This window comes from Mastigoproctus giganteus, chromosome 9, assembly GCF_048544385.1.
Source record: "Mastigoproctus giganteus isolate SK-2022 chromosome 9, ASM4854438v1, whole genome shotgun sequence".
NCBI classification, from domain to species: domain Eukaryota; kingdom Metazoa; phylum Arthropoda; class Arachnida; order Uropygi; family Thelyphonidae; genus Mastigoproctus; species Mastigoproctus giganteus.
In genome coordinates this window covers 197,166,627-197,193,942 of record NC_143583.1, presented here as the reverse complement: position 1 = coordinate 197,193,942, position 27,316 = coordinate 197,166,627, and the positions used below count along the sequence as shown (strand labels likewise).

At 38.0% G+C, this 27,316-nt stretch overlaps 1 protein-coding gene across 1 annotated transcript in view; it reads right to left on the bottom strand.

Annotated features, from left to right (window-relative positions):
- The window catches only part of LOC150081006 (venom factor-like), a 785,003-nt gene that overhangs the window by 59,662 nt on the left and 698,025 nt on the right, over positions 1 to 27,316 (bottom strand). Inside the window, exons 35-36 of the mRNA XM_090382066.1 lie at positions 26,753 to 26,840; positions 22,511 to 22,585 (exon numbers count right to left, since the gene is read on the bottom strand). Coding sequence (XP_090238192.1) covers positions 22,511 to 22,585; positions 26,753 to 26,840 — 163 coding nt within the window. The remainder of the gene's footprint in view (positions 1 to 22,510; positions 22,586 to 26,752; positions 26,841 to 27,316) is intronic.

Sequence of the window (27,316 nt, the reverse complement as noted above, 5' to 3'; positions counted from 1 at the left end):
CACTGTGGGTGACCACATATGTGTGAACCAACGTAAGCAGGAGTCGAAATGTGGCACCCACACATTGTGGAGGAATGCCGCCCCTCTGTGTTGCCAGGCAATACTAGGTGGTAGATGACTCTCATCAACCGGTGCAATACCACCACTTTGCTTATTGGAGGCTTGAAGTGGTGGAACCCATGTTTAGTCTCCAAAGCTAAGTTCGAGTCAACCCTTCCCCATCTCTTCCATCATGCAGTAGGACTGATGCCTTTTGAGGTTATGGTGAACACCATGGCGAGATCCAATCTTCCTTACATTTCAAGGGTACAGCTCTAAAACGGTGTTTGCAGGCCAGCCGCTAGTTAGTACACTGGACCGAACCTATTGGTAACTCTTTAGGAGGCTTCCAGATCAGCTAGTGTATAATCCTGCTACCTCTAATCTTCCAGATAGTGACTTCTTCTTCTTGGTCCTTAGCTGGCAGCTGGGGGAGGCGGTTGGCCATGCAAACAGTATGCTGCTGTAGATGCTGCAGGGTTTCGGACTTGCTCTGTGATGTTCTTCCATACTTTATGATCCATGGCGTCAGTCCTGGCCTGGTTAAGGTCGAGACGTCGGCTCTTCAAGTCATTTTCCACTTGCTTGGCCCACGTTTTCCTAGGCGTGGTCCGTTGGATGCTCCATTGGGTGGGTCGTTGTCTCCAAAGGAGTGTGGATGGTATTCTGTTTGTGCCCATTCTACATACATGGCCAAACCATCTAAGCCTTCGCTTCTGGATTTGGTCGGCAATGGTTGGTTGCTGTTGGCATCTGGTGCGGATGGTATCATTAGTGATGCGGTCACGAAGTGAGATGCCCAAAATCTGCCACAGGCACCGCATTTGGAATACCTCAAGTTTGTTTAAATCTAGCTTGAGACAAATCCATGTTTCTGATCCGTAAAGGAGAATGGGCAGGATCAAAGTCCGGAAGAGTCGGATTATAGTCTTTGAGGAAATGTTGGTCCTCTTCCACAGACACCATTTGAGCGAGGCGAACGCAGTGGCCGCCTGTCCAATTCTGCTGTGGATTTTCATGGTGGATGCAACTTTCTTCTCCTGGACCAGCAACCCAAGGTATTTAAAGTCCTGCACTTGCTCGATCTAGACGCCTTCGAGATAGATGGTGGCTTGCGACCCATCTGTTGTCAGGGCCTTTGTCTTATCAGCATTGATCTTCAAACCGTATGGCCGGGCAATGCGGGCAATGTCGTAGAGGATGTCCGCGTGGCTTTAGAGTCGTTAACAGCAAAGATAGCACTATCATCGGCAAACATGAGGTCAGTCACCTAGTGATCCTTGTCATATTGTATGCCCCGTCTGTTTCTGAATGCTTGCCTCATAATGGCGTCGACCACGATGTTGAAAAGCAATGGGGAGGCTACATCCCCTTGGCGGACTCCAGTTTGGATGGTAAATTCCTCAGATAAATCGTTTGGGATGTGCACCTGGCTGGTTAAACCGTTTTATGCAGTTTGGAGGAGTGTGATGACTTTTCGAGGTACATGTTCGACCTCTAGTAGTTTCCATAAGGCAGGCCGATGGACACAGTCGAAAGCAGACTTAAAGTCAATGAAAACAATGACGGTTCACTGTCCGCATTGGATCCTCTCCTCCATCAGCTGACGGATGGCAAAGATTTGATCACAGCATCCTCGCCTGGGTCTAAATCCCGCCTGTTCTTCTCGACTGGTTTGCTCGCGATGCTTTTGCCGCCTTGACTGAATGATCTTCATAAAGACCTTTCCGATGATGGAAAGGAGGCTGATGCCACGGTAGTTCTTGCAATCCCATTTATCACCTTTCTTGTGGATCGGTAAGATAATGGCTTTCCTCCATGTTAGCGGAATTTGTTCAGTGCACCAGATGGTTTTGAGGAGTGAGTGCAGTCGGCGAAGCAGTACATCTCCCCCGGCTTTGATCACTTCTGTGGTGACTTGGTCCACTCCTGGTGCCCTGCCATTCTTTAGGGATTGTATGGCTGCTTTCACTTCTTCTACTGTAGGCTCAACGTCGACCATGGAGACTTCAGGGGGATTGATCGATAGTGCGGCTTCTGGCGGTCCCTGAGGTGGGTCGTGATTATACAATGCTTTGAAGAATTCACTCCACCATTGCAGGCGTTTGGACGGTGATCGCACGAAGGTCCCATCAGCATTCTTGATGTTGTCACTAGTCAATTTGGTCTTTCCACTCAGACATCTGAGGGTGCGGTAGAGAGTGCAGTACTCGTTCTTGGATGGCGCCACTTCAAGATCGTCTGCCACTTGGTTCCAGTATGCTTCTCTTTCCGCTGTCATCCTCTGTAGGACTTCTCAGTTTAGCTGCCGGTACCGCTCAAACTCGACCAACTTTGCCTGTTTCCGTTCGTCCATCAGGTCGAGGCACTCGTCTGATATCCATGGTTGCGTTCGACGTCGGGCAGGTGGACATAGGGGCTTGGCACATTCCAGGATGGCATCAGATATCTGCTTTTCTTCTTCATTTATATCCTCGGGCACGGCTAGTGTCTCGAAGCGGTTGGATAGGGCGATCTGATATGCCCCTTTGTTGGCAGCATTCATTAGCTACCTCCAGTCCAGCTTGGCTGACCGAGATGACCTTTTTGCATGCCATAATTTGAGCTGCACCTTAGCCTGAATGAGGTAGTGATTAGATCTGCAATCAGGTCCCCTCATGGCACGAACATCCATGAGTGATGAGCAAAATTGGGCGTTGATCAGAATGTAGTCCAGGATTGCTGAGTCCTTGCCAGATGGATTCCGCCATGTAAGTTGATGTTTTTGAGGGTGCTGGAAATGGCTGTTTCCGATGATCAGGTTGTTAGATGTGGCAAAGGACAACAAACGTAGTCCGTTGTCATTGATCTTCCCATGGCCAAACTTGCCCATTGTTGTTTCCCAACCAGATCTGTCCACGCCAATGTGGGCATTAAAGTCCCCTGTGAGGATGATCACTTCTGTCTGTGGAATTGAATCCAGCATATGTTGGAGCTGGTTGTAGAAGTCATTCTTGGTCGGGTCCAGGCTGGTCTCAGTTGGTGCATAGGCAGAGATAATATGGGTCTTGATGGTGCCCTTGACAGTAAGGACTGCCAGGCAGTCCAATATTGGTTGGAAAGCAATCACACTACTGGTGGCCTGAACATCGACCATAAAGCCCACTCCTGCTTCTCGTTTCTCACCACCAGAGTAGAATAGCATAACCGCTTCGTTAGGTGCTGGTGGTTGGATGATCATCGTTCCAGACCCGGTGAGCCATAATTCGGATAATGCCGCGATTGATACCTTGCACCTAAGTAGTTCTTGGGCAATGATTTCCTTTTGTCCAACGTGGTGCCCCGTTCGAACATTCCATTCGCCAATGTTAATTGCCCTTTTCGGCGTAGTAAGCTTATTGCTATGGCCAGTGGTCCACTTTACACCAGCACCCTGAGTCCCCAGTGCTGGCGCATTGGCTACTCTGGATGCGGTAACATTGTTATAAGAGCTTGTTCTGTGGCCCACTTCACACCAGCACCCTGGGTCCCCAGTGCTGGCGCATCGGCTACGGTAACATTGTTGTAAGAGCTAGTTCCGAATTTCATGCGGTTTCTTGCCTAGTTTCCCCGGATTCCCAGTTCTGGTCATTTCGGCAGGATGACCACCCTCCTCCTTTCGCAGCCGGGCTTGGGACCGTCCATGGCAGAGACAGTGACTGGAGAATGGCCGAGCAGTGTGTATGCGGGGTGGCATTGTCGAGGCCTCATTATGTCACTTGGGTATATTCTTACCATCTGTACACCGTATCCAAAAATTTCATTACTTCATACAGAAACCCCCCCCCCCCACTTTTTCTTACTATTGAATACACTTGAAAGGTCAAACTAATAGAGTAAGCTTATCTGTGAAAAGATCTAAACCTCCCAAACACTTAGCATTAGCATTAGTAGAGGCATTTGATGCAAGAAAGCAAGCTTATGCAGCATCAGCAAAAAAAAAAAATAAATAAATAAATAAAAAAAAAATAACCACTTCCACTTCACCCCTCTGTTCGTTTGAAATACCTGTCCAGCTGAGCCTTAAACTTGTTTAGGCTATCAACTTCCATGACAAGGGATGGAAGTCTGTTCCACCAACCGACCACCCGCTGGCTAAAGGCAAATTTCCTCTCGTCTATCCTACATCTGTCTTTCCTCAATTTGAATTTATGCTCTCTCAGGTGATTACTCTGAGCACGAGGATGAATCCCATCAGCATTGAGCATGCTCAAACCATTCAAGGCTTTATACACCTCTATCAGATCACCTTGCTGGCGCCTAGTCCCCAGACACTGTAATTTGCAAAAATTAAGCCTTTCTTCGTAAGAGCACCCCTTTGTTCCATTCACCAATCCTGTTGCCCTTCTCTGTACTCGTTCCAGCATCTCTACATCCTTCTTGAAATGAGGCCTCCAGACCTGTATGCAGTACTCTAGGTGTGGCCTGACCATTGCCTTATACAAGGGAATAATCACCTCCTTATCCCTGCTAGAAAAATTCCTATATATCATTGACAATACACCATGAGCTACTCTTGCAGCCCGTCTGTACTGCTCAGAGAACTTCATATCTGCCTGCACAACCACCCCCAGGTCCCTTTCATTCTCTACCACTGTCAGTGTAGTATCACAGAGTTGATATGTTGCTCTGGGATTGCTGTTTCCCATATGTAGTACTTTACATTTGTCAATGTTAATTTGTCAATGAAATAACTTCCTTTGTTATTTCACAAATATACGTGGTCTCAATTCTAATCTCAACGATCTCCATCTTCACTTGCAGTCGGCCAAGCCCCCACATACCTTTTCTGACAGAATCTCAATTATCAGTTGATTCAACTACTGCTCATCTCAGTTGCCCAAATTATTTGCTGTATGATTCCTTTTGCCTCAAAGGTGGTACTTGTTAGCATTAGCATTAATAGAGGCATATGATGCAAGAAAGCAAGCTTATGGAGCATTAGCCAAAAAACAAAAATAAATAAATAAATAAAAAATAACCACTTCCACTTCACCCCTCCGTTCGTTCGAAATACTTGTACAGCTGAGCCTTAAATTTATTTAGGCTATCAACTTCCACAACAAGGGATGGAAGTCTGTTCCACCAACCAACTACCCGCTGGCTAAAGGCAAATTTCCACACATCTATCCTACATCTGTCTTCCCTCAATTTGAATTTATGTCCTCTCAGGTGATTATTCTGAGCAAGAGGAAGAAACCCATCAGCATTGAGCATGCTCAATGCTGCATATGTCCATACCGATATTCCCTGTCAGACACTTGGTAATTTGGAATCTTCTCTCTTCGATCTTCTCTGGCTTAAAATCTCTATACCTTATTGTGTCAAATTCATCTGTTGTCTCTACCTTTCTCCCAACTCCACTAATCACTTGGAGCTCTTTGACTTCCTCTCTTTGCAACTTGACTTTCTCCAGTCCAACTTTCCTAACAGTGAGGTAATTTTCCTTGGTGATCTTAACGTTCACAACTCCAGCTGGCTTCCATTTTCTAGTCACACCAACCCAGCTGGTCGAGATGCTGAGGCTTTTGCAATTACTAATGACCTTGTACAGATTGTTCATTTACCTACAAGAATACCGGACAATCCTAACCATACAGCCACCATACTTGATCTTTTTCTCGCAAACAACCCTTCTAAGTATACGGTTGAAGTGAGTGGTCCTTTAGACACCTCAGATCACAACTTAGTGATTGTGTCTTTTCCAATGGAGCCTTTATCTCATTGCTATTCCCAACCTCGTGTTGTTTGGCATTACAAGAATGCAAAATGGGATGACCTGCCAGATTTCTTTTCTTCTTTTCCTTGGTTGGATTACTGTTTCAAAACTTCTGATGTCAACGTTTCCTCAGATCGTGTCAGTGAAATTATTCTTGAAGGAATGGAGTCCTTTATTCCACATTCCATTTTAAAATCTCGTCCATTATCTAAACCTTGGTTTTACAATAAATGTGCTAAGGCTGTACAAGAGAAGAACGTTGCATATCGTAATTGGCTTGTTTCCAATTCTTCAGTTTCATTTTCTGCCTACACCAAAGCTCGCAACAATTGTAAAGGAGTTATTAATCAGTGAAAACTAGAGTTTGAACAGGCTAAGAGTAGAAAACTTGCTTCTTGCCCTAATGGTAGCCGAACATTCTGGTTTCTTGCCAAAGCTATTGGCCGCAACGTTTGCCCATCTCTGCTCCCACCTCTGTCCAAACCAGATGGTTCTGTTGTCACTTCAGCCAAGGATAAAGCTGACCTGCTAGCATCCCATTTTACTTCCAACTAATGTATTAATGATCTTGGTAAAACATCTCCCACAATTCCCAGCACACTCCATTGAATGCCTCCTGTGGTCTTCCGTCAAAAGGATGTCAGAAGGATTTTGACGAATCTTGATGCTAAGAAAGCTCCACATCCTGATGGTACTTCTCCACTTGTTCTCAAAACCTGTGCTCCTGAACTTACTCCTGTTCTTTGCCGCCTTTTTTTTACTTTCTTATTCCAAAGGTGTTTTTCCTTCTGCTTAGAAATTTGCTCATATCCAACCAGTTTCTAAAAAGGGTGACAAATCCCTCCCATCCAATTATCGTCCCATTGCAATTACTTCTACTCTTTCTAAAGTAATGGATAAATCAATTAACCGCCACCTCTTAAACTACCTAGAAACCTTCTGTCTGATCAACGATCGCCAGTATGGATTCCGTCAGTGTCGATCCACTGGTGATATTCTGGCTTATGTTACCCATTTATGAACAAATTCAACAGAAAAGTTTGGTGAAACACAAGCAATTGCTCTTGACATCTGAAAGGCTTTCGATTGTGTTTGTCATAAAGGTCCTCTCAAGAATCTTCCATTTCATGGTTTGCCAACTGTTTTTTGTAATTGGTTATCCAGTTTTCTCTCTGATTGCTCACTGAGAGTTATGGTAGATGGCTCTCTGTCTTCTAACTTCTCCACTAATTCTGGTGTCCCCCAAGGTTCAGTTCTTTCCCTCACTCTTTTCCTCTTGTATATTAATGACCTTCTTCCATTGACTGGAAATCCTATCCATAGTTTTGCCGATGATAGCACATTGCTTTCCACTTTCTATTTTGAGAAACCTTGCCCTGTTCAATCAGATTCAACTTCTTGAAAATCTGCTACCAATTCCTTAAATGCCGATCTTCAGGTAATTCTCCAGTGGGGCAAAGACAACTTAGTTGATTTCAATCCTTCTAAAACTCAATCTTGTCTTATATCTCGCAAAAAGGATTCTTCTGCTGCTATGCTTATTTTTGGTGACACTCCGATTTCTAGGCAAAATGATATATCTCTTTTGGGGATTACCCTGACTTCTAATCTCTCTTGGCACAAGCACATTAAAAATATTGCTTCTCTGCATCTAAAAAACTTGGTTTTCTCTTTTGCTCTTCTGTTACTTTTCTTCCAAACAGCTGTTCACTCTGTACAAATCGCAAATCCGCCCTACCATGGAATATTGTTCCCACATCTGGGGCAGTGCCCCCAAACCCTCTCTCAGGCTTCTAGATTCCATTCAGAAGAGGGCAGTTAGGTTAATTAATGACTCCTCTCTAACAGTCTCCCCAATCACTGTCTCATATATTTCTGCTGCATGCCTTTTCTACAGATACTTCCATGGGCACTGTTCTTCTGAATTGGCTTCTATAATTCCCGCTCTCTCTTTCAAAACAGTCCGAACACGTGCCGCCACCAGCCAACATCCATTTAATGTCCAACTTCAAACTCACAGAACCAACTTTTCATCTTCCTCATTTATTCATTCAACTGCCATTTCCTGAAAATTACTGTCTACAGAAGTTCAAGTCTAATGTCAACAAATATCTTCTTTTGTCTTCTCAACTTCCAGCCTAAGCACGGTACTAAGTACTATAGGTTCTAGTACCTGTCGTGTATGGGGTTTTCATTAAAAAAATAAATAAATAAATAAATGTCTTACAACAAATATGGAATAGATGGGGGGCAATGTTGTGCAACACGAAACAGCTCCCTTTCTCTCAAAATTGTGGCCTCATCCGGGAAATGCACTTTATTAGCCTTTGAAGCACTTGTACATAGAACGCAGCATTGACTCTCTCTCCCTTCAGGTACAAATCCCTTGTGAATCATGCCCTGTTTATTGGAAACCACGATCGGCATCATCCTGATTGCAGACTTCTGTAAACTAAAATTTTCTGGCCTTGATGATGATTTAAGTCCACTGCATGCTCTGATGCCTTGTCTCTTGGTTGTACTGAAACACCCAATGCTCATTTCCAGCAACAATTCAATTGTTCCTTGACTGTATTAGGATTGTCTTGGAAGTCTGGAAATGAGCAGTATGAAATGAACTGTTACAATATGGCCTTAGTTACTAATGCTCCTAAAAACCAAATAACAAACAACAAACAACAACAAAGTCTGGATAAAGTTTTTGATTTTTTATTTTGTTTATATTTGTGAGGCTGTGCAGCACAAATTTTGCACAGACGTTCTTTTTTGCTAAATCTTCAGCAGAATTTGACGAATCATCTTATTAATATCCTACTCATCAGCCACTATTGTAAGTGTCAAAAGATGATCTCTCATCATAATTTCCAAACTTTTGCAACTCCATCTTCATTTCGAGAGATTGACAGATGTCCACTTCTTAAGTCATCACGAACATTCTGATGTCCATCTTTGAACTGCTTATGCCTGTTGTTGTTGTTATTTGGTTTTTAGGAACATTAGCAACTAAGGCCATATTGCTCCGGGCATATGCGGTGGTCATTCCCTGACCTTTCCGCATCCTCCGTATTTGGTGGCTCAGGGGCTCAAACCCCGGTCTAATCAAAAAGCATGTGCTATGCACTGCTGCTTCTGCCGACATGGTTACGGAGGCACCTCAAACACACTGGTATGACTTAACATTTCATCGGTCTGGATAGTCTGTGAAAAACAGTTTTTAACATTTCATACGTTTCTGTTTGCAGATTTTCCCAGTTTAAAGCAAAATTTGGTATTCATTCAATGCTCCATTACAAAATTTCCATTAGTAATGAAACTGGCTGTTACTGATTAGTAATGTAACTGGCTGTTACTGATTAGTAATGTAACTGGCTGTTACTTGCAACCTGGCAGCCTACTAGACAATCGCTGTTGGACGAAGTTTGAACAATAACATACCACTTCCATTTATTTTCAAGCTAACTGCCCATCAATGGAACTTTACTGCCACACCTAGTACAACTAATGTCAAGGATAAAGAGAGGGATTTTTTTTTCAAAGGTGATTACAATGGTCGTACAGTTTTTAAATTCTTTTCAGTGGGACCAACTAATGTTAACAACTGCAAGTATCAAATGGGAAATATTCAGGGAAGTAAATAGAAACTACTAAGCTTTTTATATCAACAAAGAGATGGGTTTATTATACATTATCAGTAGACAGATGCTAGTTAAACTGATGAGACCAGTGGCAGTGCAGAAAATTACATAGATTTATTATAAATAAATCAAACAGAGCAATAATGCCCAATGAGTTCCACATTTATATTAATACATGGAATAAAGAGGAATTTACCTCAATGCGTTTTTGTAGAATGATTCATTACAACACCCCCCCCCCTTAAATTCAATCAGACATAAAATTATTACTCAATGGTTTCCTTCCCTTACAGACATATGAGTGATTCCACTTATCGGCGATCGGCAGTCAAGATCTTCCAACCTGACTACCAACACATCAAACCACCACCACATAAGCTTGAGAGTCAGAAAACATCTTGTCTAATAAAATCATTAAACCCATTTAAATGATTGTGGCGTATAAAAGTTAAAACCTTTAAATTATCTAAAAAAAAAAAAATTTTAACTCAATTTTGAATAAATTTTCTTCTTAAAGCGGACCGGGGCTTATCGATGGTCCGTCATGGTCACAGGATAGAAGTAACATAATGGAGAATTTCTTAAACTCTGAGATTATTTAATATCCCGGTGCATGCGCACAAATGACCACAAATTTTATATGCGAAATGGGTGATATACATTAAAGGAATTCTCGTGTACTTTGATTTCCAGTGTTTCTGCTTGTTGTTATTTGTTTGTTATTTGGTTTTTAGGGGAATTAGCAACTAAGGCCATATTGTTCCGGGATACGCGGTGGTCATTCCCTGACCTTTCTGCATCCTCCGTATTTGGTGGTGACGGACTCGAACCCCGGTCTAATCAAGAAGGTGTTTCTGCGATTAGTAATTTTGTGTAATTCCTCTGTATACTAAGTAGTTTTGACTTGTAAAATAAAAAGGTGTGATTCTCGTTGACAGCATGGAAGGCTAATTTTAATGCACCTGCTCTAGTCGTATGCACTGAAGCCAAATGTTGTCCCATTCTTGTATTTTTCATACATCTTGTCGATCCGTGATATGATGAATCACATTCCTTAAATAAAATGTTGTATACTATGCTGTTAATTTGTGTCGAAAATGACAAAATGATAAATATTGTTCAATTATTTAATTCAGTCTGTAGTTTCCACGTAGGTTCCAGACACAATTTTAAATTGTATATCCCTGAAAAGCATGTTAAGTTGTTTGTGCCAATTCTTGATGGACAAAACGGAAATAAAGTATTTCTTGGGATTATTGCCATGGACTAAAATTTTCATTTGTAAATTATTTATTTTTAGTTTGTAATTTAACCTGTTCAATAATAGTAATAGTAATAGAGGCATTTGATGCAAGAAAGCAAGCGTATGAGCTTATGTAGCATCAGCCAAAATAAAAAAAAATAAAAAAATAAAATTTCACACAATCATTCCCTCTAAATGTTTGTCCAGTTCCTCCTTGAATTTATTAAGCTAGCAACTATAACAATGATAGATTGTTCCAGCAATTAACCAACCACTGGCTAAAGGCAAATTTCCACACATCTATTCTATAACTGTCTTACTTCAATTTGAATTTATGCCCCTTAGGTTCGTAATCTGAGCAAGTGGAAGAATCCCATCGGAATTCAGCGTGCCCACCAACCCATTCAAGACCTAATACTACCTCAATCAGATCACCTCACAGGTGCCTAGTCTCCAGCCGCTGCAATTTGCAGAACTTAAGCCTCTCTTGGTAAGAGGATCCCTTCATTCCCCTCACCAATCTTGTCGCCCTTCTCTGTACATGTTCAAGCAAATCTACAACCTTCCTAAAATGAGGCCTCCAGATCTGTATGCAGTACTCAAGGCGTGGCCTGGCCATTGCCTTATACAAAATAATAATCACCTCCTTTTCCCTGCTAGAAAAATCCCTATATATCATTGACAAAACCCCATGACCTGTTCTTGCAGCCTGTCTGCATTGCTCAGTAAACTTTGTATCTGACTGCACAATTACTCCCAGGTCTTTTTCATTTTCTAAAACCCTAAGTGTAGTACCACACAGTTGGTATGTTCCTCTCGGGTTATTTCTAATCATATAGAGTACTTTACATTTGTCAATGTTAAACCTTGGTTGCCACGTCTCAGCCCATCTGCCTAAATTTTCTAGATCCTGTTGCAGTAGCACACTGCCATTAACAACGCTGCCAACCTTTGTATCCTCTACAAACTTCGACACTAAACCTGATATACCTTCATCAATATCATTGATAAATATACAAAACAACAGTGGGCCCAATACCGAACCCTGTGGAACTCCATTAATAACATTAGTCCACGAAGAGCAGCACCCATTGATTACCATCCTCTGTCTTCTCCAACTCAACCACCCTTTTATCCATTGTAGCAACTTACCCTTAATACCATTCTGCTCCAATTTGTACAATAGTCTTCCATGTACAACAGTGTCAAAATCTTTCCTGAAATCCAAGTATATGATATGAAAAATTATTTTTTGCATCCGGTTCCTTTGTTACCATATCACAGTATCCAATCAAATTTGTCAGACAAGACTTTCCGGCACCTCCGTAGCCAGGTGGGAAGGAGCAGCAGTGCGTAGCACACGCTTCTTGATTAGACCGGGGTTCGAGCCCATCACCACCAAATATGGAGGATGCAGAAAGGTCAGGGAATGACCACCGCATATCCCGGAGCATTGGCCTTAGTTGCTGATGCTCCTAAAAACCAAAATAACAAACAATAACAAACAAGACTTTCCCTTAACAAACTCATGCTGTATCCGAATTATTGTTGTGGTCTTTCTAGATGATTCTGCAATGCATCTTTAACCAGTGACTCCATTATTTTACACGGAATAGAAGTTAAACTAACTGGTGTGTAATTACCCGTGTCACCCTTCATTCCCCCTTTGCGATTTGGGGATACACTAGCACATCTCCAGTCCATGAGAACCACCACTAAGTCCAAGGATGCTCTCGTAATTATGGCTAAGGGTTTGCTTAGTTTGTTTGCCACCTTTTTAATATAACTGGATAGATCCCATCCACCCAAGGTGCCTTTCTTATGTTTAACTTCAACAATTTTTCCTCCGCTTTGCTCTCATTTATTACAAAATCATTAAGCCTAAAATTTTATAACCTTCTGGCACTTTCCTTCCTTAATAACTCCTCATGTGCGAATGTAGATGCAAAATACTCATTCAGTTTGTTTGCTATCTGAGCAGAATCATCAACAATCGATCCATTGATATTAAGTGGACCAATCTGATTCATCCCCTTTCTTTTAGTGTTTATATAAGTAAAGAAAACCTTGCTGTTTTTCATAGCAACCTTTGCCAAATATTTCTTGTAATCTGCCTTTGCTTGCCTAATCTCCTTTGTGACTTGATTACAGATCAACTTATATCTGCCATAAGCTTCTGTGTCGCCTGATAATTTATATGCATTCCATGCATTTTTCTTCTCTGTCACAAGTCACATTAGTTCATTTGACAACCCTTTAGGCTTAAACCTTGAACAATATTTCTTAATAGATATGAAACGTATAGCAGGTTCCGCAATTAATTCCTTGAATGCTTCCCACTTAGAATTTGCTGTTGATAACATCATCAATAAGGTCCCACTGTACAGAATTTAAAAACTGTCTTAAACCACTGTGGTCACCTTTATGGAAGCAAAAACCCTTTCCTTTACCCCTGATGATAATTATATCTTTAAGTAAATCCAAAATCAGTACATTGTGGTCACTGTCACCTAGTGGTTCCTTTATCTGCAAATTCTTAATACACGAATGATTAGTACACTGTGATCATTGCCACCTAGTGGTTCCTTTATCTGCAAATTCTTAATACATGAATGATCATTGCTGATAACCCGATTAAGAGTATTACCCTCTCTGGTTGCCTCGTGAACATGCTGCAGAAAACAATCATCCAATAAATCCCCAATAGACTTGCTAGTGTGTGAGTGACCAACCCACAAGTTCCAGTCAATATCTTGGAAGTTAAAATCCCCCATTATAAGACATTCTGATTTACTAGCCCACTTTATTTCTCTGTACAATTGTTTGTTGTACTCATTTGAGTCATTAGGCCTATAACACACTCCTACTCTTATTTTTGCTTTCCCAGTTCTTATTAGTGAAAGAGGATAGCCTCTATTTAAAAATCTATCAGTTAGTGTTTGGATTTCACTGGCTAATGCTGTTTCCAATATTGAATATTTATGCGCATTCAGAAATTGATTTAACATAATGGATTGTTTGTATGCAAACAGATAATAGCTGTTGCAATGAAGGAACGTGCCCGTATTTGTCATTTCCGATAAATATTAAACTGAATACTGTTAATATGATGTGTCAGTGTAAAATTCAAGAAATTGAATGATTTTATTTCAGAGTTATACATTTCAAGTGTGACATTCAAGTCTCGGGTGGATATTATTGAATGAATGTAAGATATCCTGAATCGTACTCGTGTTAGTTATACATGGAACATCATCCAAATATCTCCCATAATACCTTACATGTGGTAAAAAGGGTTCAAATATACACATTCAATCATGGAATGGTAAATTTCCACTAAGAGACCGCTAATGTTCAGACATATTGGTAATCCAAAGATTTGTTTGTACACTTTATTGTGAAACGTTATAAAATTAGTTTCAATCATTGAGTTTAATCAAATGAAAAATTTCTTTACAGGGAATTTTGGCGTGATTGATAGGTTTTGTGTTGTTACTCAGCATGTCCCATATTATATCTAAAGTATATTCAAAGTTTACGTTTGTGTATAAGGATGTAACAACCAGGGAAAACAGATTATCACTATTGTATAATTTACAGTCTTTCAAGCTATTGAATAGAGAATCATAATCCTTTATGCCAAATTTAATAGATTGTCTAAAGGGTTTGATGATATTGTATAAGTGAGTAGCAAGAGATGCGAATGCGGAATTCCTGTACGAGACGATCAGGCAAATGGGAAATTCCATTTTGTGTAGTTTTACATGACCGAAAAGAGTGGGGATGTTAAATGTCCTGGCTTTCAGTTCTTTTAATTGGGCCATAGTAATAAAATCATTCCTACGATACATTGTTAATGTATTATTGTACTGATTGACTAGTTTGGTAAACGAAGTAGAGTTAACCTCCTGATACGAGGATGTGCCTGTTACGATAAAACTTAGCTTGCTAATATAATCTAATTTATTAAGTGTAGCTACAGTATCCCCTTTACTGGCTTTTTGTATTACAATATTTTTTCGAAGGTCATGCAAGGCTTTATTTTCATACCTACTTAATTTGTGTAATTGCAGGTTTTTAATGTTATTAGCATTAGCATTAGTTGAGGCATATGATGCAAGAAAGCAAGCTTATAAAGCATCAAAAAATAAATAAATAAATAAAAAAAACCTTCCCATTTAACCCATCCAGTTACTACAAATGTTTGTCTAGTTCAGCCTTAAATTTATTTAAGCAACTTCCATCTGGGCACCTCCGTAGCCAGGTGGGCAGGAGCGGCAGTGCATAGCACACGCTTCTTGATTAGACCGGGGTTCGAGCCTGTGACCACCAAATACGGAAGATGTGGAAAGGTCAGGGAATGACTGCCGCATATTCCCTGAGCAATATGGCCTTAGTTGCTAATGCTCCTAAAAACCAAATAACAACAACTTCCATCTGTTGTTATTAATTACCTGGTTTACCTGCTGTAAAATTAAAACTTTCTGTGTAAAATTTCGAATACCAAATTCAATGTCAATCACACATTGTTTTTGGGTAAAACAGTGTGTGATTGACTGTGGTGGTAGATTGCAATTTAATCCTTTTGACAGGATTGAAACATGATCATCTGATAAAGTGTATGAAGACAGATTGGTTACTTGTGGATATATTGTTGTATTATCTTTTAAAGGAAGGTTAATGGATAAATTATTTTGATCTTGGCTAAGATTATATGATAAAACCTCAGTGAAATTAGTATGAACCCTGTAGTGAAATTAGTAAGACCTAGGTTGAACGTCCATGATAACATATTCAACTTATGCAAGTGTCGATCCCGATTTTGATTGCTAATGCTTCATGTCACATGTCAATGGAGATTTTCAATGAACTCCTATCAACAGGGTGTAATCGTTTTTTTAACCTACTGCAAATTTGTTTAACTTCTAAAAGACTGAATAGAATACCTAAAATTTAAAGCTAATTTAATAATATTATGTGATGTCATAGCTGCTAGTTTTTTTATACCAGGAATTCTGTGATTAAAATTAACTTTAGTGAATTTCCGGATTATAATTTTTTGAAGGCAATATTTTAAAAATAATGTGATGATTTTGGCCTAAATATTTTAATGTCAATTTAATATAATTATGCACCAGGATATCGAAAATCTCCCATGATTCCAAAAATTAAGGGGATGTGATAGGAAGGGTAATGAAGTTAAAAAAATAGTCAAAGTAATTTGAATATCAATTAGAATAAATAAATGAAATAGAGTTATAATGCCCAATGAGAATTTACAATGAGGGAACATGTAATTTTGAGGTTTTATCACAATCCTAGCCATGATCAAAATAATTTATCTATTAACCTTCCTTTAAAAGATAATACAACAATATATCAACAAGTAGCCAATCTGTCTTCATACACTTTATCACATGATCAAGTTTCAATTCTGTCGAAAGGATTATATTACAATCTACCACCTCAGGTTTTACCCAAGAATCAGTCTATCATTGAATTTGGTATCCCAAATTTTAAACAGAAAGATTTAATTGTACAGCAGGTAAACCAGGTAATTAATAATATTAAAAATTTGCAATTACCCAAATCAAGTAGGTATGGAAATAAAGCCTTGCATGACCTTCAAAAAAACAAGGATATTGAAATACAAAAAGCCGACAAAGGGGATAGATACTGTAGTTATACTTAATAAATCAGATTATATTAGCAAGCTAAGTTCGATTGTAACAGACATATCCAGGTATCATGCCGTTAACTCTACTTTGTTTACCAAACTAGTCAATCAATACAATAATACATTAACAATGTATCATAGGATTGATTTTATTACTCTGGCCCAATTAAAAGAACTGAAAGACAGGACTTTTAACATCTCCACTCTTTTCGGTCATGTAAAACTTCACAAAATCGGATTTCCCATTTGCCCGATCATCTTGTACAGGAATTCTGCATTCGCATCTCTTGCTACCCACTTATACAATATCAACAAACCCTTTAGACAATCTATTAAATTTGGCATAAAGAATTATGCTTCTTTATTCAATAGACTGAAAGAGTGAAAATTATACAATAGTGATAACCTGTTTTTCCTGGTTGTTACATCCCTATACACAAAATTAAACGTTGATTATATTTTTGATATGATATGGGACATGCTGAGTAACAACACAACACAATACCTATCAATCACACCAAAATTCCTGGTAAAGAAATTTTTCAACTGATTAAACCCCTGATTGAAGCTAATTTTATAACGTTTCACAATGAAGTGTACAAAAAAAATCTTTGAATTACCAATGGGCCTGAACCTTAGCAGTCTCTTAGTGAAAATTTATCTTTCAACGAGTGAATGTGTATGTTTGAACCCTTTTTTACAACATGTAAGGTATCATGGGAGATACTTGGATGACATTCTATGTATCATTAACACGAATACGATCCAGGATGCCTTACATTCATTCAATAACATCCACTCAAGACTGAGTTTCACACTTGAAACGGAGAACTCTGAAACAAAATCATTAAATTTCTTAAATTTTACACTGACACATCATATTAACAGTATTCGGTTTAATATTTATTGGAAACTGATAAATACGGGCATGTTCCTTCATTACGACAGCTATTAACCATTTGCATACAAACGATCCATTATGTTAAACCAATTTCTGAATGCGCATAAATATTCAACATTGGAAACAGCATTAGCCAGTGAAATCCAAACACTAACTGATAGATTTTCAAATAGAGGCTCTTTCTATTATTGACCATGTTAAATTATGAACTAAAAATAAGTTGCAAATGAAAACTTTAGTCCATAGCAATAATTCCAAGAAATACTTTATTTCCCGTTTTGTACAGCGAGAATTGGTACAAACTACTTAACAGGCTTTTCAGGGATATGGAATTTAAAATTGTGTCTAGACCTATGCAGAAACTACAGACTGAACTAAATAATCGAACAATACTTTTGTCATTTTTGATACAAATTAACAGCATAGTATACAACATTTCATGTAAGGAATGGGATTCATCGAATCAAGGGTCGACAAGATGTACAAAAAACACAAGAATGGGACAAAATTTGGCTTCAGTGCATGTGAACCAACCTAGAGCAGGTGCATTGAAATTAGCATTGCTAGTTAGTTAGTTATGTTGGTTTTTAGGAGCATTAGCAACTAAGGCCATATTGCTCCGAGAAAATGCGGTGGTCATTCCCTGACCTTTCCATCCTTCATATTTGGTGGTGACGGGCTCGAACCCCGGTCTAATCAAGAAGCATGTGCTACGCACTGCTGCTCCTTCCCACCTGGCTACGGAGGCACCCATTAGCATTGCATGCCGTCAATGAGAATCACACCTTTTAATTTGATGAGGCAAAAATACTTAGATCACACTAAAATTACACTAAATTACTAATCGCAGAAACACTGGAAATCAAACTGCATGAGAATTCCAATGTATGTCACCCATTTCTCATATTGAAATTGTGGTTGTTTGCACACCAAGATATTAAATAATCTTGAAGAGTTTAAGAAATTCCCCATTATGTTACTTCTATCCTGTGACTAAGACAGACCATCAAAAAGCCCCGGTCCGCTTTAGGAAGAGAAGTTATTCAAAATTGAGTTCAATTTCTTTTTTTAATTTAGCTAATTTAAAAATTTTAACTTTTATATTCTGCGATCATTTTAATGGTTTTTATGACTTTATAATTAGACAAGATGCTTTCTGACTAAAGCTTATGTGGTGGTGGTTTGATGTGTTGGTAGTCGAGTTGGGAGATCTTGACTGTTGATCGCTGATACGTTGGACCACTCATACATCTGTGAGGGAAGGAAACCTTTGAGCAATAATTTTACATCTGATAGAATTTAGGGGGGGGGGGGTATTATGAAGCATTCTACAAAAAAGCATTAAGGTAAATTCCTCTTTATTTCTAATAGATTTCTTATACCTAATCAGCAGACATAGAGGGCCTGCAATAAGTACAAACCAGTCAATAATCAAGGTACCAAGAGATTGAGCCTGATAGTCAGGCTCAATGACTATCAGGCTCAATTACAAGAAGCCTGTGGATAAGAACAAAAAGAAAATAGCAGAGAATTCTTTTTATTTTAACACTACAAGGGACAAACTGTATTGGTTTGACAGATATGAATGGCATAACTACTGATTAACCTGTACAGGTTGCTGAAAACTGAATAAATATTTTGCATCTATGTTCACATACGTGAATATGTTTTTAGACACAGGGTGGGGTTTCTATTAAATACTAATTAGCAGTTAAATGATTTTATGATAACCAAAAGGAAGCTGGGAAAAAAAATGTTGAAACTAAAATTAAATAAAGCACCCAGGTTGATGGACTTTTCCAATAAATTATGATAGATACAAGTTGATCTGTAACCAAGTTACAAAGGAGATTAGGCAGGCGAAGGCAAATTACGAGAAATCTTTGGCAAAGGCTGCAAAGAAAAACATCAAATAGTTCTTTACTTACGTAAACTCTAGAAGGAAGGGGATGAATCAGATTGGTCCACTTGATATCGATGTGTCAACTGTTGATGATCCTGCTCAGGTAGCTAACAAACTAAATGAATATTTTGCATAGACATTCACACACGAGGAGTTATTCAGTGAGGGGAATGCCAGAAGTGTATTCAACTCTGGCAGTAAGCTAGAGAATCTTGTAATAACTGAGAGTAAAGTAGAGGAGAAATTGTTGAAGATAAACACAAGAAAGGCACCTGTGGTGGATGGGATCTATCCAGTTATATTAAAGGAGGCAGCAAGGAAGTAAGCAAACCCTTAGCCATAATTATGAGAGCTTCCTTTGACTCAGGGGAGGTACCCATGGACTGGAGATGTGCAAATGTGACCCCAATTCACAAAGGAAGTTCAAAGGCTGACACAAGTAATTATAGACCTGTGAGTTTAACTTCTGTTCCAGGAAAATTAATGGAGGCACTGGTTAAAGATGCACTGCATGATCATCTAGACAAGACTTCAGTTATAGCTCTGACACAGCATGGTTTTGTTAAGGGGAAGTCTTGCCTGACCAATTTGATTGGATACTATGATGCAGTCACAAAAGAACTGGATGCAGGGAATAACTTTGATATTATATACTTGGATCTTAGAAAGGCTTTTGATACTGTTGCACATGAAAGACTGCTGCACAAATTGGAGCAGTGTGCCATCGGAGGCAAATTGCTGCTATGGATAAAGGGGTGGTTGAGGGGGAGAAGACAGAGAGTGGTAATCAATGGACACTGCTCATCGTGGACTAATGTTATTAGTGGAGTCCCTCAGGGTTCATTATTGTTTTCTGTATTTATAAATGATATTGATGATGGTATATCAGGCTTAAAGTCCAAGTATGCAGATGATACAAAGTTGGCAGGGTTGTCAAGGACACTACTGACACCATGCTGCTGCTGCAACAGGATCAGGAAAGGTTGAGCAGATGGGCTGAGAGGTGGCAAATGAAGTTTAACATTGACAAATGTAAAGTACTACATATGGGAAACAGCAACCCCAGAGCAACGTATCAACTCTGTGGTACTACACTGACAGTGGTAGAGAATGAAAGGGACCTGGGGGTGGTTATGCAGGCAGATATGAAGTTCTCTGAGAAGTGCAGATGGGCTGCAAGAGTAGCTCATGGTATATTGTCAATGATATATAGGAATTTTTCTAGCAGGGATAAGGAGGTGATTATTCCCTTGTATAAGGCAATGGTCAGGCCACACCTAGAGTACTGTATACAGGCCTGGAGGCCTCATTTCAAGAAGGATGTAGAGCTGCTGGAACGAGTACAGAGAAGGGCAACAAGATTAGTGAATGGGACAAAGGGTTGCTCTTACGAAGAAAGGCTTAAGTTTTGCAAATTACAGTGTCTGGAGACTAGGCACCAGCGAGGTGATCTGATAGAGGTGTATAAAGCCTTGAATGGTTTAAGCATGCTCAATGCTGATGGGATTCTTCCTCTAGCTCAGAAAAATCACCTGAGAGGGCATAAATTCAAATTGAGGAAAGACAGATGTAGGATAGACGTGCGGAAATTTGCCTTTAGCCAGCGGGTGGTTGGTTGGTGGAACAGACTCCCATCCCTTGTGGTGGAGGTTGATAGCCTAAATAAGTTTAAGGCTCAGCTGGACAGGTATTTTGAACGAACAGAGGGGTGAAGTGGAAGTGGTTATTTTTTATTTATTTTTTTGGCTGATGCTGCATAAGCTTGCGTTCTTGCATCAAATGCCTCTACTAATGCTAATGCTAAATTAGAAGCATTAGAAAAAGCACCAACCAAATTTTTAGCCATAATTATGAGACAATCCTTGGATTCCAGAGGAGGAGTAGTCTTACAGAGATGCAAAATTGCAATTGAGATTTAGCATCAATAAATGCAAGGTGAATCAAAGGAAAAAGTATGCAATTACAGATGTGGAAATTTTATGTTTCAGTGTCATGTAAAATAATGGAATGTGGTTAAAGAAGTAATGCAAGATCAATAGGAATGCTGCATTTGTATTATTTGTATGTACAGCATATGAGGTACATTCAAAAAGTTCCCAGAAATTTACTATAAAAATTTGAGTAAATAGTTTGCCTTACTAATCTAATCATCTTCAAAGTACCTTCCTTCTGCACCCACACTTACTTGCTGTACTGGCCTTTCCAAGCTTCAAAAATTCTTTAAAATAGTGTTTTTTAGTGCATGTAGGGCTGCTTCAGCATTTTGTTTGATGTTATCCAATTTAGTGAAATGATAACCCCAAAGCCCCATTTCAGTTTAGGGAACAGCCAGAAGGTGCAAGGTCAGGGGAGTAGGGACGCTGCTGTATGACTGATTTTTTTTTTTTTTTTTTTTGTGGCGAAGGGGAAGGCATATTGCAGCTATTCAAGGTGTAATATGCCCTCATCATCAAAAAAATTATCAGTATTTGACGGATTTTATTCCACAAAACCTTGGGCTGTGGGGACATTTTTTTGTGTGCCACTCACCTTGGTGTTGGGGTCATAGGTGAACACCCAACTCTCATCCCCAGCAACTACTGTTCTCAGGAAACTCAGATCTTGCATAGATTTTTCAAACAAATCACCTGTGATGGCTTCTTTAGTCCATTTGATCATCCAACAGCAAGTGTGGAACAAACTTGGCCCACAAACAGTGCATCCCTAAATCTTGCATCAGAATTGTGTGTACTGAGCCTACAGACAGTCCAACTTCATAAGCAATCTCAACAACAGTCATTCACTTATCATTTCACATGAGTTCCTTCACTTTTGTGGCATTTTCATTGTTTCGTGATGTCAAAGGTGTCCACTGCAAGGTTTATCTTCTAGTGTTTCCTGTGTTTTAAACTGATTAAACCACTTGTAAGCTGCTTCTTTCTTTAAAGCATCACTCCATAAACTTTCTGTAATGCTCGCAATGTCTCTGTAGCACGTTTCTCAAGTTTAAAGAAGAATACAATGTTAGCACATTGTTCAAAATGTGACACCCTACAATCAATCAGCTGAGACACACAACTGTAGTGGCCAAGTGGATTCCTACTTTGCATGCATGTGCACCAAAGTCAACATCAATGACCCACAAAACTTTACAACTGTAGCGCAAACCATTTAAAAAGCAGCATGTGATTTCAGGAACTTTTGGAATATGATAAATACAATGTTTCTACTTTTGTGTATCTGTTAATGATTCTGCTTTCGTGGATATTTAAAAATTATCTAAAAAATTTTCTACTTTTTCATACTACATAGTTTCATACTAGTTTCATACTTTTTCATACTACATATTCTACATAGTTATAGCAATTAGAATGCCAATGAAGAAGTTAAATTTACCAAAGCTAGGTAGAAAACCATTCCTCTTTTTGTTATTTCAAATCTTTCTACATGAGAGTCTTCACTTTTCACCAACTAAAAGAGAAAATAATTCATTATATTATAATGCAAATTTTGAAATAATTATGAAATCTTTCAATAATAAATTCCATTTATTAGCTCTGATAAGTACAAGCTTGCCCTGGGACAACTAATGTAACAAAAATTTAACCACAAAATTTGGAATAAAGTACAACTCATAGAAAAACAAAAATCAATAATACATGAAATGGTTAATACATAATGTAGCAGATGTTAACATTGCTGATGCAATCAATGTAGTTCCTGAGTATATAAAGCTGGATTATGGTACATGGAGACAATTGCTGTTGAGTATTAGCATGCCAGGATGCAAGGAATTGTGCTGATGACTGGGCAACACTGTTAACACTGTTTACTGTGATGTTAAGCCTCTCTAAGCAATTCTTGGACATGAATACCAAAGGGATGGTTGGCAGTCTTAGAGGTATTACAGAGATTTTCCCATGATGGCTCAAAAATTAATGTCCACATGGGGCCTGGCAGAATTAAAGTATATTAAGGGCCATATTCTGATGCAAGTAACTATTCCAACTTCCTTGGACATTTTTTGTTAACCAGCAACATTTATGAGAGCTATCCAAGATTTCAAAATTATTTTTTAACTGTTAATGCTTTTTATGACAAAGGTAAAGAAAGTCAACACGAGAACTACGGGAAACGTCGGATAACTTACGCAGAAAATTAGTTTCCCGATACTGCACTCTAGTGCAGCTCACTCAGTAAACAGACGGTAGGTGTTATCAGTGTGGAGCAGAAGTCGAGAACAATATATTGATTGACAGGGGTAGGCGTGGAAAACAATGTGCTGATTGGTGCATGAACACAACAGATGATAACATCGGTTTAGTATCACTTGCCCTAATCTCAGAAGCACTAATGGTCACTTGCCTCAATAGTAACTTGCCCTAATGAACGCTTTCCATAATGGTGGAAAAAGGTCAGGTTACCTCCACTTAAATCCCATGGGTGCTTGAACCCCTCCTGAAGTGGAGGGGTTACCTGACCTTTTTTCTTTAGAATCATGGGTGGACTAGCGCATAAACTGTTTATTAACAAAATATTAATTTTTTTATTACTGTATTTTTAAAGACACTAGTGTGAATACACACACACATCATAATGTCAATCAATACTTCAATAGCTAAATTCACAATATATGTATATATATATTCTATATAATATTGGTGTGAATACACCATAGTTCACTCTTAAACGAAAAAACTGCATTTGTAGTGTGAAAGGGCATTCTATCATTTTATCTGTATCTCATATTGTGCTCCTCTTGTGAAGGAGGAGGAGAATATGAGATACAGATAAAATGATGACCTATCACACTACAAACAGTTTTTTCATTTAAGAGTGATCTATGGTGTATTCAACCAATATTATAGAGATTATTTATACTTTTAAACATACGATGCCTTGTTTCATTTAGTTTAACTTATACATTATCATATACACCTTTAGCATTTCTCATATTGTGGGATTATCTTCACAACTGGATTGTCATGTCTGCAATAACTGGGTGCCTGCCCACCCACCCACTGATGAAAGGCCAACAAGTCTTGAAACAGTCACCAGGGGGAGCCTGATATTCATGGAGTTTCCGAGAATAGGTAACAACAGTCTTCTCTTTTAGTCAAGTTACTTATTTGAGGTAGTGCAATGCATGGCAACTCGTTGTGAAGAAGGAGCATAATATGAGATACAGATAAAATTATGCCCTTTTACACTACAAACAGTTTTTTCATTTAAGAGTGATCAATATTATATAGATTATTTATACTCTTAAACAGATGATGCCTTGTTGCATTTAGTTTAACTTATATGTATATAAAGAATCTTTCTTTCTTTTCCTAACCTAACCTTTAAGGTTAGGTCATGAAATATAAGGAAACCTTTTCTGTTATTTCCTAACCTACCATTTAAGGTCAGGTTATGAAATAAAATGAAAAATAAAGAAACCTTTTCCTTTTTTCGTAACCAAACCTAAATCAATAATATAATAAAAACACTCATGAACTCCAAAAATCTGCTTTTAATAATGAGAGAAAAACATAAAATGAATGGAACGGAACTTTTTCAGAAAAAAAAAAAATTATGAATACAAATCATATAGTTGGACAAATTAAATAGCTATTTGCAATTTGAGTAATAATATTTTGAAAGTACTTCATAATTTTTCCCATAAATTTGACGCCACAAATATTCATTCATGTGACCTGTTAACATATTTTTACAGCTGCCATTTAGTCTTTTAGTCACTTTTTGGTCTCTTCCACTGGTTTCGATGTTATTCGTATATGGATCTACAAAATGTTCCTTGTGTTGCACCGTTAAATGTTTGCAATTCTTTTTTTCTAAGGCTGTAATACACCTATATCCACGCATTCATCTGTTATGATGGTAGTATTTTTCTTCACTACTTTTCTAATAATGTGTAAAAGAGTTTTTGCTTTCCAATTTTTTATGAATTTCATGAAGACAAATTTTGATTCTCTTTCAAATACTCCAAACAACCATTTCTTCTTAGCAGTTAAATTTCGTCCTCTGTGATGTTTTGGTTTTACCAATACAGTTTTGTCTGCTTCTACAGTTTTCCCTGATCCACCCAACTTAATGGGTTTTTAACAACTGCAATTCACAAATATCTCTTAGTTTTTTATTAAACTTAATTGCTGTTACTTTCAAAATCTCCAGATGGAATGCTGTCATAGTTACTGCCATGCACATTGACTAAAAGTATATAATATACATTATCTTTTTTAATGGAAGGTTTGCATTTTCCATAAAACTATGTTTTAATAAAGAAACTCGTGCAGAAAATATTTTACAATACCAGAACTTTCCACATGACTTTGTTCATGATTCAATTAATTTAAAATAATCATTGCACTTAAAACAGTACAATTTCAGGCTTATTAATTTAGTTTTCATCAAAAAAATCAGGCAATGTTTTATTTTCCTTACAAATTTCTTCCATCTTTAAAAGATTCATTGCTACTATTACCTGTTTACTGTTCATTACAAAACTAATTATGCACCGTTCTTTACTCATAAATACACATCACAATGCCAACCAATAACTACACAGTAGCTTGTCATCTGTCACACCCACCACCAATTATTTCATTGTTTGCCACACCTACCCGTTAATCAATCTATCGTTCTCGACCTGCTCCAGACCGATAACACCTACTGTCTGTTTACCGAGCGAGCAGCGCTAGAGAGTGGTATCGGGGAAACTAATTTTCTGCATAAGTTAGCCAACATTTCCAGTGGTTCTCGTGTTAGCTTTCTTTACCTTAGCCCTTTTTATAAATCATTCTTTCAGTAAATCAATAAATTTTTAGCCTTTAGTCTAGTCATTTTTTATAAGTGCTAATTGGAACCTAACCAGAATGAAATAATATGCTGTATCTTAAATTCTTAAATAAAATATATAACTATTTTTATGAGTATAATATTATGATTAATTTTTATGAAAATATATTATCTGGCTGTGCAGGGTCCAGCTGGAGCTGGACCATCTGGAGCTGGACCTGCCCATCTGGAGATGGGCAGGAGAGGTGCACTGAACTCAGCCCTGCACTTGGAATTAAACCATAAAGAGGTCAATTTTAAAACTTTCAGCTCAAACATAACATATAATCCTTACCAACAATTATTTCCACATTATAATTGTGTCTGATCTTCTTTCAAGGTCAATAACTAAAAGTATTGCATTTTGTTTTGAAAATCTAATGTTTAAGTTTATAATTATACATAATATTTTATTATATGTTATTTTATTTTTATTATCTTATTATCACGAATGTTTTATTATCTTTATTTGCTTCTTTTATAATAAAAAAAGATGCTTTGAAATACTAATCAGCAGTTAATTTATTCCTGGTCTTGTAGAGTCATTTTAAACTTGGGTTTGCAAACGTACAGCCAGTTCTGGACAGACAAGTCAAGATGCTAAAACCAATGTACAACATTGTTCATATGTGACTAGAATCTGTAAAGTGCTTTGAGTTATGATATATCTACATATGACATAATTTTCAGGAACTAGTTCTATCATTTCCCCTTTTCTTAATACTATTATAATTATAACATTCTGTTGTAACAACGTGAAAGTTTACTTTCTTCTCTACACTGTATTATTCAACTTACCTTTACAAGATCCTCCTTAAAAGGTTCGAATCCAGAGAATAATCCAACATCAATAATTGTCATCCCTGTATCTCTGTCTGAAAGGTACCTATCAAAACAGGGACACATACAAGGAGTTTCATTAAACATTCAACTTGAATAGTTTTGATTTTAGGGGATTCTGTGCAAAATTAACTAAAATCAAGACTATTTATTATTATTTATATTTTATTTTTTGGCTTTATTTTGACTGATCTTCTATTTATGTCTAATAAAATCAAAAAAGTTTATAGGTAAGATTTTGCAATTTCTAACTTTAGAATTTGCTTAACCCAGAATTTGCCAGTTTTTTTCTCAAAACAAAAGTTGTCTTCCATTGTCTGACTAGTTTAAAATATCAAATTATTTTCAAATCCCTCTGAAAAATAATTATCAGTTAAAAGAGATGAGAAGAAAAAGAAGAGCATTCTCATGTCTCAACATTGAGCATGTTTGAAGTCAGAAAAGATACTATTAAGGATAAATTGTCAATAAATATCTATTAGTACTTTCTACTACATCTTATAGGAATTAATTTTTTTTTTT